This window comes from Aulonocara stuartgranti (genome assembly GCF_965226115.1).
Source record: "Aulonocara stuartgranti genome assembly, chromosome: 3".
Classification (NCBI taxonomy): domain Eukaryota; kingdom Metazoa; phylum Chordata; class Actinopteri; order Cichliformes; family Cichlidae; genus Aulonocara; species Aulonocara stuartgranti.
The window spans coordinates 70,343,426-70,363,841 of record NC_138941.1 but is presented as its reverse complement, the minus strand read 5'-3'; the positions used below and the strand labels follow the sequence as shown (position 1 = coordinate 70,363,841).

The 20,416-nt window shown below is 42.2% G+C and overlaps 3 protein-coding genes across 2 annotated transcripts in view; 2 read left to right on the top strand and 1 right to left on the bottom strand.

Moving 5' to 3' along the window:
- The window catches only part of LOC309693309 (hemicentin-2-like), a 1,543,010-nt gene that overhangs the window by 573,647 nt on the left and 948,947 nt on the right, over positions 1 to 20,416 (bottom strand).
- LOC309703187 (T-cell surface glycoprotein CD4-like) overlaps positions 1 to 20,416 on the top strand; it is a gene marked incomplete at its 3' end in the record, with an annotated part of 159,227 nt that overhangs the window by 131,537 nt on the left and 7,274 nt on the right. The window contains exon 3 of the mRNA XM_082527900.1: positions 17,275 to 17,604. Coding sequence (XP_082384026.1) covers positions 17,275 to 17,604 — 330 coding nt within the window. The remainder of the gene's footprint in view (positions 1 to 17,274; positions 17,605 to 20,416) is intronic.
- Positions 1,483 to 3,608, top strand: LOC309693954 (nuclear factor 7, brain-like). Its single transcript, XM_082513640.1, has one exon. The coding sequence runs from the start codon at positions 1,782 to 1,784 to the stop codon at positions 3,174 to 3,176; it is 1,395 nt and encodes a 464-aa protein (XP_082369766.1). The 5' UTR covers positions 1,483 to 1,781; the 3' UTR covers positions 3,177 to 3,608.

Below are 20,416 nucleotides of genomic sequence, written 5' to 3'. Positions count from 1 at the left end.
ACTCCAAGAACCGTATGATTATAAATCTGAGCGTGGTGAAAGTTGGGCAGCACGCTGACGTCTTTGGTCCCTCTGTGTGCTCGTAAGGGTCTGACCCTTTCACTCCTTTGATTTTTTCCTCGTATCTTTTCTTTGTCTTTTCGTCGAGACTTTTTTGTGCGGCAAAGAAAAAACAAGAAGGTATTGGAACCGGAGAATGAACGTTTTGCGGTGCTGCAAATGCTTGCATTTGATGCGGTACTTGGATTGTTTTGCCACGAGTTCCCGGCATGCAATGCACGAAAATCACGTGATTGCTAAACAAGGGGGAGGGTGCATCCGGCCTCCTCGGCTGTAATTGGTCCAGCCCAGAGTCGATCATGACCAATTGGCCAATCCAACACCTTTCATTATATATACCCTTCCTTAATAAACAAAAAAATCCATCGGCCCATAAAAACAAAAAATCGCCAGCTATGGATCAGGGGTGTCAAACTCAAATACACAGTGGGCCAAAATTCAAAACTGGAACAAAGTCGCAGGCTAACGTTAATATTTATTGAAATATATTTATTCCTCCAGATATAAGAATGAATCTTTTCTCAAACACGTTTTGCTGAAGAACTGAATATGGAACAAGTTCTGCTCCAATTATTTGGGTAAAGATAATAAACACTTTGATGGCCTATAAGTGAAAGTGAAAACGTGATAAACCAATAATATAATTAATAAATAATAAATAATGATATTTTTTGATAAGTGAAGTTCACTGAACTGAAAGGAAATTTTGGTTTGATGATGGTTGACATGTTTTCCAAATAGAAGTTTTTCCTCTAGTGAGGAGATGCAGGTGCAGCAGAGCATTGCTGGAAGAAATGATCCCAAGGGTGGAATCTCCTGAGAAATCTTCAGAGACCCAGCGAGAAGTAGGGACCATAGCTGACAGCCCAGGCAGGGGTTGAGGTCAAAGGTCATGCTGTTTGGGGACCTACTGGTCATCATGAGAAGATTCTGGAACCACAGCAATGACCATAAAGCTGCACTGGATGGAGAGCTGTGCCACGGGGCTTTCCAGAGGTAATCACGAGGAGATTGTGGACAACATGTGAAATGAGAGAAAAGCTCTTTATCAGTAACTTTTACAACTTCTGGCAGGTTAATGTCTGAACTTTGGAGTGAAACACACCCTTAGTTACAGGAAATAACACCACTGTCTGTAACTAAGTGAATCTACCTTAACACCACCTGTGTGTGTGTGACTGCATTACACTCCCACTGCTGGGAACCTGAACAAGAACCAGAACAAAGTCTAAAATAGAAGCTGACAAACAGCTGCACCACCGAGTGACACTTTATTTTATAAACTTCACAACAGGTTTCATGTTGTGACCTGTGGAGGTGAAAAGACACAAAACCTGTTTTACAGCTTTTGAGCTGCAGGCAGGATTGAAACACACCTTAGTTAAAAGTCAAACAGCAACATTTTCTCCTCCCCTCACGTCACTCAAATGTGACAAACCAGGAAACAGGAAGTTCTTCGTCCTCAGTAAAGAGAGACGCACAGACGATCAGACTGAGCTCAGACCAAACTAGCAGCTTCCTCTGAGTGAGTCCAGCTACAGGAGAGAAACGTGGAAAACTCCAACACTGCTGCTTCAAGCTGCTGACGCTCCACACACTGAATGTGAGTTTGAGCAAAAACACGACTCAAAGGAAGTTTCAGTGAAGGTGGTAGAGGAGGGAGGGGAGCCAGGACTGACTGTACTTCCTGTCTGCTGTTTTCAGCTTCACTCACAGACTCAATGGCTTCCAGATCAGAGGAGGATCTCTGCTGTCCGGTCTGTCAGGAGGTCTTCAGAGATCCTGTTCTTCTGTCATGTAGCCACAGCTTCTGTAAAGACTGTCTGAAGAGATGGTGGAGAGAGAGACCAACACACGAGTGTCCAGTTTGTAAGAGAAGATCTTCAAAGGATGCACCACCTTTAAATCTGGCTTTAAAGAACCTGTGTGAGTCGTTCTTACAGGAGAGAGATCAGAGAGCTTCAGAGGCTCTCTGCAGTCTGCACTCTGAGAAACTCAAACTCTTCTGTCTGGACCATCAGCAGCCAGTGTGTCACATCTGCAGAGACTCAGAAAAACACATCAATCACAGATTCAGACCCATCGATGAAGCTGCACAACAACACAAGAAGGAACTTCAGGAAACTCTGGAGCCCTTAAAGAAGAAGTTAAAGGTTTGCAAACGAGTTCAAGTGAAGTTTGATCAAACAGCAGAACACATTAAGGTCCAGGCCCGACACACAGAGAGGCAGATTAAGGAGCAGTTTAAGAAGCTTCACCAGTTTCTAGCAGAGGAAGAGGAGGCCAGGCTGGCTGCACTGAGGGAGGAAGAGGAGCAGAAGAGTGGGATGATGAAGGAGAAGATGGAGGCTCTGAGCAGAGAGATAGCAGCTCTTTCAGACACAGTCAGAGCCACAGAGGAGGAGCTGAGAGCTGAAGACGTCTCATTCCTGCACAACTACAAGGCTGCAGTGGAAAGAGTCCAGCGCTGCCCCCTGCTGGATGATCCACAGCTGCCCTCAGGAGCTCTGATAGACCAGGCCAAACACCTGGGCAACCTGACCTTCAACATCTGGAACAACATGAAGGACATGGTCTCCTACACTCCTCTCATTCTGGACCCAAACACTGCTCATCCAGACCTCATCCTGTCTGAAGATCTGACCAGTGTGAGACGAGGAGGAGAGAAGCAGCTTCCTGATAATCCAGAGAGGTTTGATTTTTGCTGGTCTGTCCTGGGCTCTGAGGGCTTTAACTCAGGGACTCACAGCTGGGATGTCGATGTTGGAGACAGTACATGGTGGGCACTGGGTGTGTTAGCAGAGTCTGTGCAGAGGAAGGGAGACAAACTGTCTGGATTATGGACAATATGGTTCTATGAAGGTAAATACTCAGCATGGTCACCATCAGCTCCTCTCACTGATCTCTCAGTAGAGAAGAAGCTCCAGAGGATCAGAGTGAATCTGGACTGGAACAGAGGAAAGCTGTCGTTCTCTGATCCTGATACTAACACACACATACACACCTTCACACACACTTTCACTCACAGGATGTTTCCATATATCAGCACTGATGATGGTGATAAAGTGAAGGTGTGTCCGTTGAAGGTGTCAGTGTCAGTGCAGCAGATGAGTTGAGGATGATGATGTTTCTAATGTTGTTTCCTGTCAGTGAGTTGAAGCTGTTAAACTGCAGCTGTCCTCCTGCTGCCTCGTTGTTCCAAAGCTCTTTGTTTCTCTTTTAGTTTCACTCTTTCTTTCTGTTTCTGCTGTCCACCTTTTCACATGGAAAATCATTTCACTGTTTCTCACTGAATGACTCCCCAAACTAGATTTGAAATTCTATCAAGTTTCTAATCATTACAAGTGATTCATGTTTCTATTTGATGTGTAAATGGAGATGATTTAGTTTGCTGGGATATGGACTGACATGTGTTGAATGGGAGGAGCAGTTTGTTGTTGTCTTTTTGTCTGTTTATGACAACAATAAATATGTTGTTGAAACAATGATTCATGTTTAACTCCATATATGAAATGTTTCTGATCTTTGAATTCTGTTTGATTAAAGACTTTCTTCATGACACAAATGAGATTTCAGTGTATTAATAGAACTAAATAAGCTCAGAGTTGAAAGGCTGGAGTATTATGTACGTGCTTCACTGTCAGGATCTTCAGGGGGATTCAAAGGGAAACATCAAACTGCTGTAATGAGATAAACTAGTTGGGCTGAACACACTTATCTGTAGTTTGTCTCCATCCAGGATCATCAGAATATAATGAACATGTGTGAAGAGCCACAAAATGCTGCTGACCTCTCAGCATGATGAGCTCCAGCCTTTGTTAGCAGGACAACAGGAAACATGAGACAACTTTCAGAGACAGTAACCAACTGTGGCCACAAGATGGCAGCAGCTGATCTGAGATCCTTTATTGGACAGAAGGACTCTGCTCTGTGACGTCATCAGAGAGACGGCCTTCACTCTGATAGATCTGACGTCATGTCTGCACTGCGATGATGAAAGCTGATAAACACATTGTTATTGATCCATGAAATCACCTCTGTCCTCTCAAGTGTAGCTGTTTACAGAGCTGAAGAAGTCCTTCATCATCAAAACAGACAAACATGTATTTCCTGTATTAAGTGACGTCATCCTCACTCTGACCTCTTACATACATTCTGTTCAGTTTTCCTGCTGTAAGAAATAAAGTGTGTGAAAATAGAAATGCAGGGAAACATCCATTAATCACAGCTGAGCCGTTTGTTTCTGACTCACATTCAATGAGGCTTCAGGTGTAAATACCTCAGAAGTGTTTGTGAGTTCAGTAGAAGCAGACCCAGTCGACCATCATGGCCTCCACAGCACTACACAATGCAACAGAAAGGCCTTCATCATCTGCTGAACCACCTCTGAACCACGACGCTCTCCCTGCATCTAAAAGCTGTTAGTCAGGATGAGATGCTGCTGTGATCGCTCACAATTTGCCTGTGAGACCTTTGTAAATATTGTCTTTGTTTCTGGAGGAAACACCTTTAGTCTGTTTGTATTTGGAGTGCAGATCTGGGCGTCCATCACTTTAACCTGCACACGTTTAGTTATTGAGTGTAGTTGATGTTTGGCAGCATTTTATAAGTGACAGTTCATGAACGGTGAAGGAACAGAGGACGCCTGACCATCCTACCTGTGTCAGTAAGAAGACTTTCATCACAACTTCACAACTTAACACAACTGAAACCTGAATTCAGTGTTGCATAGTTTACTAACAGTGTGTGCTGACACTGAAGTTAGCAGTTTGTTTCCTAAGAGCTGCTGGGACAAACCACAGTGACCGGCTACAGAGTTTAGTTAAGGTGGTTCTAACATGTGACCTGTTGAATTATTTACAGGGATTTCTTTTTCATTTAAAGCATCATTTGTGAAGTTTTTATGAAGTTTACTTCTTTCATGTTCTTTGTGTAACGTTTAGATTTTCTTCTCTGGTGTTTTAACTCTTCAGGTTTCCTGTAACAGAGATGTAAACCACCGTTTTCTGATGCTGCTGCACTGGGACATAAACACGGCCACTTTATTAGGCACACCTTGCTGGCTGCAGGTTATAACCCCTGCTGGAAACATCCCCACAGATTTGGATCCTTATTGCCATGACAGCACCACACAGCTGCTCCAGATGCTGCAGGATGCTGGTCAGGGCTCTAACAGTGAAACTTTACTGAAAGTAAGAAACCTGAGAGGAAATAAACTTTGACTTTAGTAAGCTGAGCTCTGAAGCTGTGATGGAGCTCAGTCGGTGTGAAGGCGGCTGCTGTGTAACAAACGTTTGTCTGAGGTGCTGCGACTGATCGTGGTCATGTTTATTTAAAGAAGTCGGTGATGAAGCAGGCTGTGCAGTCCGAGCTCTTCATCAGTTAACAGTCCTCCAGAGCTGCTGCAGGGAGCTGACTGTCCTCCAGGTGGCGCTAAGTGAACAAAGTCCAAAGAAATAAACTTGGACTGTTTTTTGAAGCCTAAATAAAATGTGAATAAACTTTATAGATACATTTGAAACCAGCTACTCTGTGACTTTACACACTCACACAGTAACAGAGCTGATTCCTGATTGGAGCAGCACAGAGTTAGACTTCTTTTCTGGCTGTGGATTGGTTCTTCAGGATTTCCCCCTTTACAGGTTTAAAAACAATCTCTGTTTCTACATTTTTTGACCTCCTTCTTGTGTCTAAAGGTGAAGCAGCACCAGCCTCCTCTGATCCTCATGTTGTAGCTCTGTGTGTCCAGCAGGGGGCAGAACACCTCCAAACTGTGCCAGCAGCTCTCACTGTGAGCTCAGACGTTTGTGGACACTCAGTTTGTTTGAACATAGTAAATAATCAGAGCTTCTCAGACTGTTTATGAGGACACCACCTGCCCGAGGGTGTACTGTGTCAGAGAGGTGGTGTATGGTGCTGGGTGTAGTCTCTCTGCTGGTTCACAGTTTTTACTGAGGAGCTGTGTTCATGTCAGGAAGGTTTCGTCTGATCACTGTGGTGCAGTTTGGTTTACTCTGTTTCTGAGTGTTTGTAGGATCCGTCTCTGCAGGTCACCTGATACCTGGCAGTGAAGTGTTTATGAATCAGCTCCGTCAGATTTAATCCAACAGAATAACATGTAAAACACTCCAGGGCTTTTACTCTGAAACTTTCTCCAGAGCTGTCTGGAGTTTTCTTACATTAAAATATTCTGGGATTACCAGACTGTCCACATCATGTGTCCTACCGAAACTTTCATCCACAAATATACCCTGACATTAAACCCAAATAGATCTGAGAGCGAGTCATTAGTATCAGTACTGTGTGTGTGTGTGTGTGTGTGTGTGTGTGTGTGTGTGTGTGTGTGTGTGTGTGTGTGTGTGTGTGTGTGTGTGTGTGAGAGAGAGAGATATTCAGGTAACTTACTGGGTTACTGCACATGCTCACACCTTTTCAGCACAACAGGTGCAGTTTGGTGTTTTACTGCCTCCTGCTGGAACAATGATGGCAGCTCTCAAGACTTTATTGGTTATTGTCATTTCGTGTTACACAGCCTGAAACGAAATACTGTTCCTCAGCAGCCTCTACAGTGCAATAACCAATATATTTTAAAAAGAATAAATACAGTTTAAAGGGAATAAGTTTAAAAAAGAGCAGCAAAAAAGGCATAAATAGCTTAAAATCTAAGTTCTAAAAAAACCTCCAGTTTTTATTAATATTTTATTATTTATCAAATTATTATAAACTAAAAATATTTTTTACGTGATAAACGACTTCAGTGCTTCGTCCATGACCTCCTGAAGGTAAAGGGCCCAAAGAGCCAATCAGCAGCTCTGAAACAGGAAATATGACTCATGGAGAAGTTCACAACAGTTTCAGCTGCCAGTTGAACTCATCACCATGGAGACTGTCTCCATGGTGGAGGCAGAGTGACAGTGTTGTAGATGCTGCATTTTGAAGCCTCAGTGTTTATATTTTTGTTCACAGCCATGTAGACAGAGAGGCAGAGAGAGACAGTGCTGTCACTGAGCTACATGTGTCAGAGCTCAGATGAGGCCCACACATGTGTGTTATCTGTTGTTGCTACACACAGTTAAGATATGGAACATGTGAACATGAGACATATGAAGAGACTGAACAGATAAAATGTCCTTTATATCCATCAGTGACTTTTTATTCTTTTAAACTTGTGCTGCTTCTTTTTGACTCGAGTTAGTGTGACACTGATGGAGCTTCTTGCTGCAGTGTGTTTGGGTTATGCTGATAACACTGGTCATGCATGTTTCCTTCATGCTCTGTGGTAAAAGTGCATCAGTCTGCAGCTCTGTGGCCGCCCTTCTTCTTTTTCTCAGAAACATCCTGATTTCTTTGTTCTCACTGTTTTGCAGAGGTGTTAAGATTAAAAAATAAAAACTGTGAAAAGTTGCTGCAGTTTATATAAAGACACCATTTAATGCTTTTAATAAGCTTAAAAGAACAGAATGAAATGTCTCCATCGCTGTAGTGTAATAATATCACAGCACTGTTGCAGTAATTTTAATGTGTTTATTGTACAGAGACTGATTCAGCTGTGATCTACTCAGCAGTGAGAACTGAAGACGTCCGTTATGGACAAACAACCATCAGAACAAGGAGGCCCAGGTACAGCTGCTCTTTATCTTTGACTGTGGACAGAGACAAGCGTTTCCCTTTTTACATGGTGAAAAGAAGATGACCACTGAAGGTGGAATGGTGAAAATGATGGTCATATATTTGAAATTAACCCAGAGACATAAAAACACCTGATCTCCAGTCTCTAGACGCAGTGAGGCTCCATTAGAAGCTGTTCCGAAATGTGAGGCCTGACGCTCCCACGCTGAAAAATGCGTTCTCCATTCTTAAACAACACAACAGCTGCACCATGTTTTAGTTATAGCAGCAAGTCAAAACTAATCACATGTTAGGGCTCTTGGTTTTGTGCTTGTGGGTGAAAATGTTATTTTCAAGCTTTTCTTCGTCACATTTTAATATTTGCATTCCTGTTGCCATAGTGCCTGAAGGCTCTAACAATTTAAAAAGAAAAAAAAACAAACGATTTTATCGGAGGAATTCTCACCTTTTACCTTTGGGCCAGTGTTCGTAGAACATTCAGTGTTAACCTGTTCATAGGCCCTAGAATGTTGAATTCAGGATCCAGCAGATGTTTGTGAGGTACATTTTGGAAGAGCTGGATAAACATCGTCTAACTTTTCTTTGCTCTCCAGTATCATTGCAGGAAAATGCAGGTTTTATTAAAACTGACAATTTAACACTCAATCCCAAAAACAGACTTGACATGTTTCCATGAAGACTGCTTCATAAATCAACAGCTCTGAAAATCCATTAAAAACAGTAATGTAGAACATGATCGCTCTCACTCTGTGTCTCTAAAAAACCCAGCAAACTGGTGATCACTTCAACAAAATGAGCATAGTTTATGGCTTTATCAGCTGCAACACCATGTGGCACCTGGATCCCCACCCTGCAGGCCCTACGTGTCTGACCTCCAAGCCTTGTTGCCATATGTCCCTCTGAGGTGCTTGTGCAGTAGCAGTAGCTGTACTAGTAGTACAAGAAGTAGTGGCAGTAAGAGTACCAGTATTGTGCAACAACCAGGCTTCAAGAGCAGTCACTCTTCTGGCTTACAAATGGTGAAAACATGTCATATGCACATGCCACACTCTTAACTGTGAATCAGAAATTTTGAGAGGCGAATTGGAAAAGCAGTTTAAAATTCTGGTTTGGCATAGACCAGAGGCGGAGCCAGACATTTGAAACACCCGGGGCTTAGCCCTAAAGGGTAGTATGCATGTGGGTTTTGTTTTTTTTGTTTGTTTTTTGTTTGTTTTTTTGGGGGGGGCGGGGGGGGGGGGGTAGAAATGACTGAATGATTAATTGGCTCTGTTTTGAGTTTTGTTCAAAAAAGAATGACTTTATATAGGGAAAAATATATATCACATGTGCAGGACACCTTAAACTAGTTTTTTAATTAAGCAGCAAGGCAGAACAAGGTCGGGGCTGTATCAAGACACGAGGACTAAACCTCAATTCAACCAGACCCAGAACTGATCCAGAATTAAAACAGGACTACAACAGTTCAAAACCAGGACTACTGAGGACTTAACCAAGACAGAACCACAATCAGAACTAGATGATAGTAGCACTAAAAATCATCATAGACCTGCACTACACTTATTTTTTAATTCTACCAAAGTACAATATTTAGATTCAGAAAATTTTATATCCGAGGTTCGACTAGCTGCCCTTTGTCTCCGGTTCTGTTCATAATTTTTATGGACAGGATTTCTAGGCGCAGCCAAGTGGCGGAGGGCTTTCGCTTTGGTGGCCTCAGAATCTCATCTCTGATTTTTGCGGATGATGTGGTTCTGTTGGCTTCATCGGGTGAGGGCCTCCAGCTCGCACTGGAACGGTTCGCAGCCGAGTGTGAAGCAGCGGGAATGAGGATCAGCACTTCCAAACCTGAGGCCATGGTTCTCAGCTGGAAAAGGGTGGAGTGCCCACTCCGGGTCGGGGATGAGTTCCTGCCCCAAGTGGAGGAGTTCAAGTATCTCGGGGTCTTGTTCGCGAGTGATGGGAGAAGGGAGCCGGAGATCGACAGACGGATTGGGGCTGCAGCTGCAGTAATGCGGACGCTGCACCGGTCCGTCGTGGTGAAGAGGGAGCTGAGTGTAAAAGCGAAGCTCTCAATTTACCGGTCGATCTACGTCCCTACCCTCACCTATGGCCACGAGCTGTGGGTAGTGACCGAAAGAATGAGATCGCGGATACAAGCGGCAGAAATGAGCTTCCTCCGAAGGGTGGCTGGCCTCTCCCTTAGAGATAGGGTGAGAAGTTCGGCCATCCGGGAGGGGCTCAGAGTAGAGCAGCTGCTGCTCCACATCGAAAGGAGCCAGCTGAGGTGGTTCGGGCATCTGACAAGGATGCCCCCTGGGCGCCTCCTGGGTGAGGTGTTCCAGGCATGTCCCACCGGGAGGAGGCCCCGGGGCAGACCCAGGACACGCTGGAGAGATTATATCTCTCTCAGCTGGCCTGGGAACGCCTTGGTGTTCCCCCAGATAAGCTGGAGGAGGTGGCTGGGGAGAGGGAGGTCTGGGCCTCTTTGCTTAGGCTGCTGCCCCCGCGACCCGGCCCCGGACAAAGCGGATGAAGATGGATGGATGGAAAATTTTATATAATTATTTAGCCTTGTTGTGCAAACAAGCCTGCATAACTTAATAAATACAGAATTTGAAAAAAAGCAAACCTAAAAAGAAACATGAGTACCTGTGATACAGTGATACTTTTGGTAAACAACCATTTGACTAACATGTGTGTCTCACCTGCTCTTGTTCATCTCTGTTCTGTTCCTCTCTCTCCCTCTTTGTGCTGACAATCATCAAATATACAGTTGAAACCAGATATTTACAAACTCTTCAGATAAAAACAAACACTTTTTAATTGTAACATCAAATCAGACTAAATGTTTATTTTTTTAGATTGATAAATATATTATTTATCAATAACAATATTTGTTAACTTTAAGAGTAAAGAGAGAAATCGTCTGTATTTCTTAATTGTAAATGGCACCAAATTGTATTCAAACTTGAGCCACACTTATGGAGCTCCACAGTTCTTTTCCTGGTGTTTTGGTTGACATCTCTTGATGTTCCCATGTCACAGAAACAGGCTCTGTGTTTTGCCTTATATGCATCCACAGCTGTGCCACCGATTTACTCACATGGACTCTACTAAACTATCAGAAGCTTCTTCAGCTCAGAATGGAATCGTCTGGAGTTTTCTTATTAATTAACAATAAACTTAGTGTATATGTACTCCTAAATATGATGAAAGTGATAAAAATAGCTCTGTCTCTCTTTATTCTGACATTTAACTAATTCAAAAGATATTTCAATATTTATTTATTTATTTATTTATTTTTTCTCAAATCTCTTTATTTGGTTTTCCAGTGTTCTTTATCATAAAGGCTACTAAGATTCAAATATAAATGATTGCATATATACAATAGGAAAAAACAAAGTAAAAACAAAACAACAACACCAACAACAAAAAAGGCAACAACAAACAACGTTGGACAGAGGATGCTATTTATCGAACTACCAATAAGGCTCAGTGACCATTTATATCTGTACAGTATTGAAGAAATCTATAAAAGGTTGCCAGGTTGAATGGAATTCCTCCAACCTCCCCTTTAGTAGGAGTTTAATTCTTTCCAGCTGCAAGTGTCTCAATACATCTTGTATTAACGCTGATGTGGTAGGAAGCACCTTTTGTTTCCAGTTTAATAGAATCAAACGGCGTGCCAGCAGCGTCACAAAACGTATCACATTATTTTGGGTGGCTGATAGGTCTACAACAACCGGCTTCACTCCAAATAAAGCACAGATTGGGTCTGGCTTAAGTGTTTTTTTTAGAATTTTAGACAAGATATGAAAGACATTATTCCAATATGTTGTTATACAGGGACAAGTCCAAAACATATGCGCCAGTGAAGCAGGTTGCTGTTTACATCTTTCGCAGGACGAGTTTACGTTGGGGAACATTTTTGACAGTTTCAACTTTGATAAATGGAGTCTATGTAGCACTTTAAACTGTAAGAGTCCATGACGAATGCAAACAGAGGAAGAGTGTACATTTTCCTGGGCTTTTTTCCATTGATTGTCTGTAATTCTCGTACCAAGGTCACGCTGCCAGGCCTCTTTCAGATAGTCAAGTGTGACAGTTCCATCCAGTTGTGACAAAGCGTTGTGAATTTTTGTTATTAGTCCTTTCTTGAGTGGATCAAACTGAAATAAGTTATCTAAGGCAGAGTCTGGGGGCCGACCTGGAAAAGATGGAAAAAGCTTCCCTACAAAGCTTCTGATCTGTAAGTATTTGAAAAAGTCATTACTGTGCAAGTCAAATTTTCTTGCAGTTGCCGGAATGTGGGAAAAACCTTGTTGATGAATAAATCCTTTATTGAGTGCAGCCCCTTGTGGTTCCATTGGAGAATTAAATGTTTGAGAGTGATGGTGCGAATGATGCGTTATTCATGAGTGGAGTTAGTATGGAAGCTTCCTTCCACCCGAAATGTTTCCTTATCTGTGTCCAGATTTTAATTGTATGAGAGACTACAGGATTTTTAAAGTCATGTTTAGGGATAGGGAGAGCTGAATAGATCATAGCTTCTAATGAGGAGGGGTAGCAGCTTTCATTCTCCATCGTTGTCCAGTCGGCCCCCTTAGTCCGCAACCAAAACGACATGGAACGAACATTACATGACCAATAATACAGACGGAAGCATGGTAACCCCATCCCTCCCTGACATGTCAGTCTCTGCAGGTAGCTTTTCTTGATTCTTGGATTCTTTCTGTTCCATATGAAATAGGATATTAAGGAGTCTAATTTATTAAAAAAGGCTTTATTAATCACAATAGGGATACACTGAAATAAAAATAAGAATTTGGGAAGAATATTCATTCTAACAATGTTTATCCTCCCTGCTGGTGAAATTGGTAGATTAATCCATTTGTCTATGTTATTTTTGGTTTCATCATATAGTTTAGAGAGATTGTGTTTAAATAAACCACAATAATCCTGAGTGACATTTATTCCAAGATATTGGAACTGTTTAGAAACCCGGAATGGCAAGGTACTGAAACAACTTGGGTTACCTATTGCTTTAGAGTTGTCATGGTCCTGAGTCTGAGGACTCAGTGTTTTGTGTTTCCTTATGCTTTTGTTCATTCCGAGTGTGTATTCTGTTGTGATTTTGCCATTTGTTAGGTTTCTGTTCTCTGCCTGCCTGCTCCCACTTCTCTGTCTGTCTGTCCATGGTGTTATTGTGTCTGCTCATGAGTCTGCCTGTCAAGTTCAGTGTCCTGTCTGGTTCTGTGTCTGTTTCCTGTTTTATTCTGAAAGTTCATATCACATGTCAGTGTGTTCAGTTTTACCTCTCCCCTGTCTCGTTATGCCCATTAGTTCCAGCTGTGTCCCCTCCTGTGTGCCATTTCCTGATTACCTGGTGTGTGTATTTATAGTTGGTGTCTGCTTCTTGTGGCGTCGTCTGTATTTCTCTGTGAACCTCCCGTGTAGTCTGCACTGTTCCATGTTTCTTCGTGTCTCTCTGCTCCTCGCTTCATGTCCTCCATTTTTGCATTAGGTTTCCCAGTTTAGGTTTATGTTCGGTTCTGCCCACACCTTGGTTTTGTGCACTGTAAATAAAACCCACTTGCACCTCCGCCATTGTCTGCTATTGGATCCTCCTTTCTCACCCTCCACACGACTGCCGCCCCAGCCGTGACAGAACGACAAATTAAGAGTGTAATATCTTTATTAAGTTGTTATTTATTAATGCATACATAATAATGTGCTCGGTGACATAAAGGTCCCCTTTCCAGAGTTTGTGTGCTGCGTAGTTTTTTTCTCTTTGTTTTAGTTGTTTTGTTTTTCCATCTTCTATTCACAACCCAGTGTTTAAAATGTTTAAAAGGTTAAATAATATGCTTATTTAATAATGTTCTACAAAGAGGTCAATGTGTTTGGGATCTTATTAGATCTCTCAGAAAAGCTGTCAGAGCAAAACTTTTTTTCTTTCATAATAACAGCTTAATGTTAAACCGCTGAGTCCATCTAAAACATGTTTGTGCATCAGGACCAACCTGATACATAGAGTTCTGCTGGAGGATGTTGCTTAGTGGCAAAACATTGGTCTGATTGAGCTTTTTGGTTGTTCAGAACTCACTCAGCCTTTGGAGTTAGTTTTTAGGACATCCTGATAATAATGAACTACATTAGTCCAGCCTAGAAGCAATAATAATATTACTTTAAGATAATAATAACAATAATATTTCAGGTTGTTAGAGATTTACAGTTATCAAACAGTTAGGTGAATAAACAACACTGAGACACTTGGAGACTGTTAACGTGCTGCACGGGTGAGAGCTCAGAGAGAGACTCACTCACACCGAGCTGCAGTAGTTCGTCTTTATTTATAGTAAGCAGGGTGAAACAAGCATAGCAGTTTCCTTTAATTTTGCATACGTGTGTGTGTGTGTGTGTGTGTGTGTGTGTGTGTGTGTGTGTGTGTGTGTGTGTGTAAATGTCACAGGGTGAACTTCCTGTTTCTAGAGACAGAGCGAGTAGTACATTTTGTTCTTTTCCTATTAAGAGTAAAATATGAACATATACTTTAATGTATATAAAGTATGTTTGCTTGGTATGTAAACCAAGCAAACAAATCAGGAAGAGGAATCATTGATCAATGACTGCTGAACATAAACCTTATAAAAGCGTTTCTTCCTTAACACAGCTGAATACCTCATGAAGTTCCTCAACAGAGTGCCAAGAGTGTGCAAAGCAGTGATCAAAGCAAAGGTTGACTATTTAAAAAAATATAACATAAACATAACAAACATATTTATTTATAGTTATTTCATTCTTTTTTCTTTACTACAAAATTACACATGTGTTCATTTAGAGTTTTGGTGCCTTCAGTAACAATCTACAAAATAAAGAAGTAAAAATAAAGTAAAAAGAAGTAAAAATGAAAAGCTGTGTCCAAACTGTGTGTATTATGTAGAAACGTCTCCACTAGTTTCACATAAGCATGATCTCACAAAATAATTTTTAATCCAGCAGACCTGACGTTATTTTGTCCCTCCAAAGCGTAAAACACAAAATCATCCTGATTCCTCACAGGATTGTGGAATAATTTTACACAGAATCTGACACCTCAGCTCTATAGAAGATGGATGGACTAAGCAAATTTAGTCCATCCATCTTCCTCTGCTTATCCAGGGACTGTCACTAACCAAATTTTTAAGCAGGAGAAAAAATAGCACTTTTAAGGACATGAAAAGCTTTATCGACAAAAACAAGGCACCCTGCCCCTGTAATCTTTTATTTACAATATTGTATTTGGTTAAAATGTTCTGATGGTTCAAATATTTTATATTATTTAGTTGTTGCAAAATAATGTGTGTGCCAGTCTCCAATGAGACATTTACAAGTGTGTAACAATATACTATGTCTATATACACTCAACAAAAATATAAACGCAACACCTTTGTTACTGCTCCCATTCCCCATGGGATGGACGTAGAGACCTAAAATTCATTCCAGATACACAATATAACCATCCCTCCCAAACAGTGGTCACAAATCAGTCCAAATGTGTGGTAGTGGGCACATCTGCTATATTGAGATAATCCATCCCACCTCACAGGTGTGCCACATCAGGATGCTGATCTGACATCATGAGTAGTGCACAGGTGTACCTCAGACTGCCCACAACAAAAGGCCACCCTGTAGTTTCTGACACTTTGCATGTTTAGCATGAGGCTAAAATTCCCCCTCAGTGGGTCACTGGTGACCTCCTGGATGTTCAGAGGTTCATTAAATCCAACATGACTAAAAACTCAAATGTCAAAGGAAATAAACAAAATATTTAAAGTCAATCATTCTGATCATAATTGTACTTTGACCTTTAACCTCTCTGCTCTGTGTTGTTTCCTCTTTCAGACCCAAAGATCATCACAGCTGAGTCTGGACAGAACGTCACTCTGACATGTCGAGCTCCAAACAACACAGTTACAGTTTTAAACTGGACAAGATCTGACCTGAAGCCAGAATATGTGCTTTTGTACCAGCATGGTTCCTCTGATTCAACACACCAGCATCCATCTTTTAAGAACCGGGTGGATCTGCAGGACAGACAGATGAAGGGTGGAGACGTGTCTTTGATTCTGAAGAACGTGACGATTAATGACACTGGAACATACGAGTGTCATGTGTTCATGAATGAAACAAGGTCATGGATGAACATCAGCTTCGTATACCTGGTTGTTCCTCCAGGTGAGTGAGTAGAGCTGAGTGTGTGTGTATCAGAGGTGAAGCTGCTTCCTGGTTGTTGATGTTTGTTTGTTGTATGGATGAGCTGGTGGATGTCAGAGGTAGACAGATGTTTCTCCAGCTGTTGTCTTTGTGGCTGGTAGTCTAGAGTTGACTTGTTCTTACTTATTATCAGCACATGTTGTTGTTCTGTGGAAGCTAACATCTTGTAGTTTCTGACACTTTGCATGTTTAGCATGAGGCTAAAATTCCCCCTCAGTGGGTCACTGGTGACCTGCTGGATGTTCAGAGGTTCATTAAATCCAACAGGACTAAAAACACAAATGTCAAAGGAAATAAACAAAATATTTAAAGTCAATCATTCTGATCATAATTGTACTTTGACCTTTAACCTCTCTGCTCTGTGTTGTTTCCTCTTTCAGACCCAAAGATCATCACAGCTGAGTCTGGACAGAACGCCACTCTGACATGTCGAGCTCCAAACAACACAGTTACAGTTTTAAACTGGACAAGATCTGACCTGAAGCCAGAATATGTGCTTTTGTACCAGCATGGTTCCTCTGATTCAACACACCAGCATCCATCTTTTAAGAACCGTGTGGATCTGCAGGACAGACAGATGAAGGGTGGAGACGTGTCTTTGATTCTGAAGAACGTGACGATTAATGACACTGGAACATACGAGTGTTGTGTGTTCATGAATGAAACAGACTCATTGAAGATTCCCAGCATCATCTACCTGGCTGTTGTTCCTCCAGGTGAGTGAGTAGAGTTGAGTGTGTGTGTGATCAGAGGTGAAGCTGCTTCCTGGTTGCTGATGTTTGTTTGTTGTATGGATGAGCTGGTGGATGTCAGAGGTAGACAGATGTTTCTCCAGCTGTTGTCTTTGTGGCTGGTAGTCTAGAGTTGACTTGTTCTTACTTATTATCAGCACATGTTGTTGTTCTGTGGAAGCTAACATCTTGTAGTTTCTGACACTTTGCATGTTTAGCACGAGGCTAAAATTCCCCCTCAGTGGGTCACTGGTAGGGATGGGTATCGTTTAGGTTTTATCTGATACCAGGACCAAACTGGTACTTTTGAAACGGTGCCGGTGCTTAAACGGTGCTTAAAAAAAGGAGAACACAAAATTGGTCCAAAAACCTCTCATGTTTAACTGTTTTCCACCTTTTTTGGTCATTTTAGCCTTTATACCGGTACCCATCCCTAGTCACTGGTGACCTGGTGGATGTTCAGAGGTTCATTAAATCCAACATGACTAAAAACTCAAATGTCAAAGGAAATAAACAAAATATTTAAAGTCAATCATTCTATCATAATTGTACTTTGACCTTTAACCTCTCTGCTCTGTGTTGTTTCCTCTTTCAGACCCAAAGATCATCACAGCTAAGTCTGGACAGAACGTCACTCTGACATGTCGAACTCCAACCAAGAAGATCAGAAGTGTAGTATGGAGCAGAACTGACAAGCCAGGATTTGTGCTTTTGTACCAGGATGGTCACTTTGTTACAGATGACCAGCATCCATCTTTTAAGAACCGGGTGGATCTGCAGGAAAGACAGATGAAGTATGGAGACGTGTCTTTGAATCTGAAGGATGTGAGGATCAATGACACTGGAACATACATGTGTCGTGTCCTCAATGAAAGAACCAGCTCATTGAAGATCATCAGTATCGTCTACTTGAGTGTTCCTCCAGGTGAGTGAGTAGAGTTGAGTGTGTGATCAGAGGTAAATGGTCTGTATTTATATAGCGCTTTTCTAGTCTCTAAGGACCCCAAAACGCTTTTCACATCCAGTCATCCACCCATTCACACACTGGTGATGGCAGCTACATTGTAGCCACAGCCACCCTGGGGCGCACTGACAGAGGCGAGGCTGCCAGACACTGGCGCCACCGGGCCCTCTGACCACCACCAATAGGCAACGGGTGAAGTGTCTTGCCCAAGGACACAACGACCGAGACTGTCGGAGCCGGGGCTCGAACCGGCAACCTTCCGATTACAAGGCGAACTCCCAACTGTTGAGCCACGATCGCCCCAGAGGTGAAGCTGCTTCCTGGTTGTTGATGTGTGTTTGTTGTATGGATGAGCTGGTGGATGTCAGAGGTAGACAGATGTTTCTCCAGCTGTTGTCTTTGTGGCTGGTAGTCTAGAGTTGTAGAGCAGCATTGTTTGGTTAGAGCAGAAACAAAGACATTTATGAATCCGTCTCTTCTTCTCTTGCTCTCTAACTCGTCTGTAAACATGAAACTTAGATTACACAGGAAACACGTGATCTCACCCAAAGAACAGTCGCCGTCCTGCTTTGAAACAACCAGAACAAAACAAAAGCACGTTTGCACTATTCCAGCACGGCTGGAGCACACACTGGCTGATGTGACAATTCATGGATATAATTTCCAATATTTCTTTAGCTCCCACCACATCTTTAACAACCATGTGGGGTCAGGGGTCATGTTTGGCTTGAGACTTTTGAAAAGTAAATCATCAGTATCTCTGTGACCAGCTGTGATAAACTGCTGATAAATTAACACATTAATCTTTGTGCTTTAAACGTACCTGCCAGAGCAAATACATAACAGCCATAATACACAGTTTGTCTGTGTAACAACTGTAAAAAACTATTGTAAGGAGCTGGACTTCTTCAAGTTTGTTTAAAACGTTTAATCCGAGAAGCTTCTTCAGTTCTAAGAGCAACGGGTGGATCTCCCAGATTTTTAAGCCCTATGGGAGTGTCCCCCAGGAGGGTCATGGAGCACCTGTTGATCCTATTGATCCCACCATTCTGATGGACATAGAAGAGCCACCTCCACAGGACAAGACTCAGCAGTCCATCTGCATCTAAAGGTCAAAGGTCACTCTTTCGAGGATGCCAATGTTCACATTTTGGACAGAGAGGACAGATGGTTTGAAAGAGGAGTGAAAGAAGCATCTATGTCCACTGTGAGCGACCATCTTTGAACAGAGGCGGTGGTTTACGACACCAACTCTCTGCCATCTATAATCCAGTTTTTAGATCCCTTCTATTGCACCCGATCCTTTTATTCCCTTTACTGAACAGAGACAACACGACTCAGTTGGTCAAAACTCTTAAATCATTCTTTTATTCATTTCTGGAAATGGAGATATGCTCAGGGCTAAAGCCTCCGCAAATCTGAAGCTTTACAAGCCAAAACATGTATGTAGTTTCGATAAAAACAACTCCTTCTGGGCTGACTAGTGTGTGTGTGTTACTTAGTTCCACTTTTTCTGTCTGGTTTCCTGTTCTTATTATATTGCCTCTGCAGCTCTGCACTTCCTGTATTTTTAAACTTCCACTAACTTAAACCTCTGTTGCTAAGGCCTGTCACGCTCTGACCTAGTTCTCGCTCACATCTGGCCTTGCTTTATAGAGGCTTTTATTATTAAAATACATAAAATAAGCACTAAGAATATATGTTTATTCCGTAACACTTCCCAGACGCCTTAACACCCACTCACAACCTGGGCCACCTGACCTCAGGAAATCACATGATAGGGTGGGCCAGGTTTCACAATGAGCTCACCAGAAACCCTGGCTGATTGTGACCCACACCTGTTTTCACACCTTGGCTCATGTGATTAGGTAGAGGATCATCAGAGGGTCCATGTCCCTCTTGGGGGGGAAACTCCCACAGAGCTTGAATCTGAATCACAGGTTCCGATGTTTCAGCCTCATAATAAACAAACACAGGTTCAGAGAGTCGAGGATTTGACCTTCCAAAAGTCTCAGACATGTTTTAACGAACTCTCAGTCTGCAAATTATAAAGAACAGCTGGATCAGTTTTAGTCATATTTAGTCAGATCATCCGTTTCCTTTGTTAAATTAAGAAAAATCCACCAGTATTTTCTCTCTTTATACATATTGTGAATAGTTTGTATTAATCTGTTGTCCTGAACTAGAAGAGGAAACGGATTCTGTTCTGTTCTTCACTCATCACCTACCTGACAGCTGACACCTCACACCTGTTTCTCACCTGCAGGTCAGACAGGAGGAGACACAGAGGCTGGAGGGAAGGAGGATGGAGGGAAGGAGACTGGAGGGAAGGAGGCTGGAGGGAAGGAGGATGGATCTGCTCGACTGATAGTTGGTCTGTCAGTTTCTGCTGTGCTTCTTGTTGTTGTTGCTCTTCTTATTAATCTGATCTGCAGAAAATATGAGAGGGGTTTTAGCACAAGAAAACAAAACCAGAGAAAAAAACGTAAAAAAACAATTGAAAGGTCAGAAAATTATTCAAAGCTGAACTCTGAGCCTGGTGTTGCATGAAGTCACTGTTACCCAGTGTGATGAAAAACAGATGATCAAGGACAGAAAGAAACTGATGATGCCTCATGTGACTTTTCCTGCCTCATGTGACTTTTCCTGCCTCATGTGACTTTTCCTGCCTCGTGTGACTTTTCCTGCCTCATGTGACTTTTCCTCCTTAAGCCCAGCCCACTGGGAGACAGCTTGTACTTTGTTCTCCGTGGTTTGTAAATCCATCGTATCA

Excerpts from the sequence above, each read along its gene's own strand:
- LOC309693954 (XM_082513640.1), top strand. The coding sequence starts at position 1,782 with ATGGCTTCCAGATCAGAGGAGGATCTCTGCTGTCCGGTCTGTCAGGAG.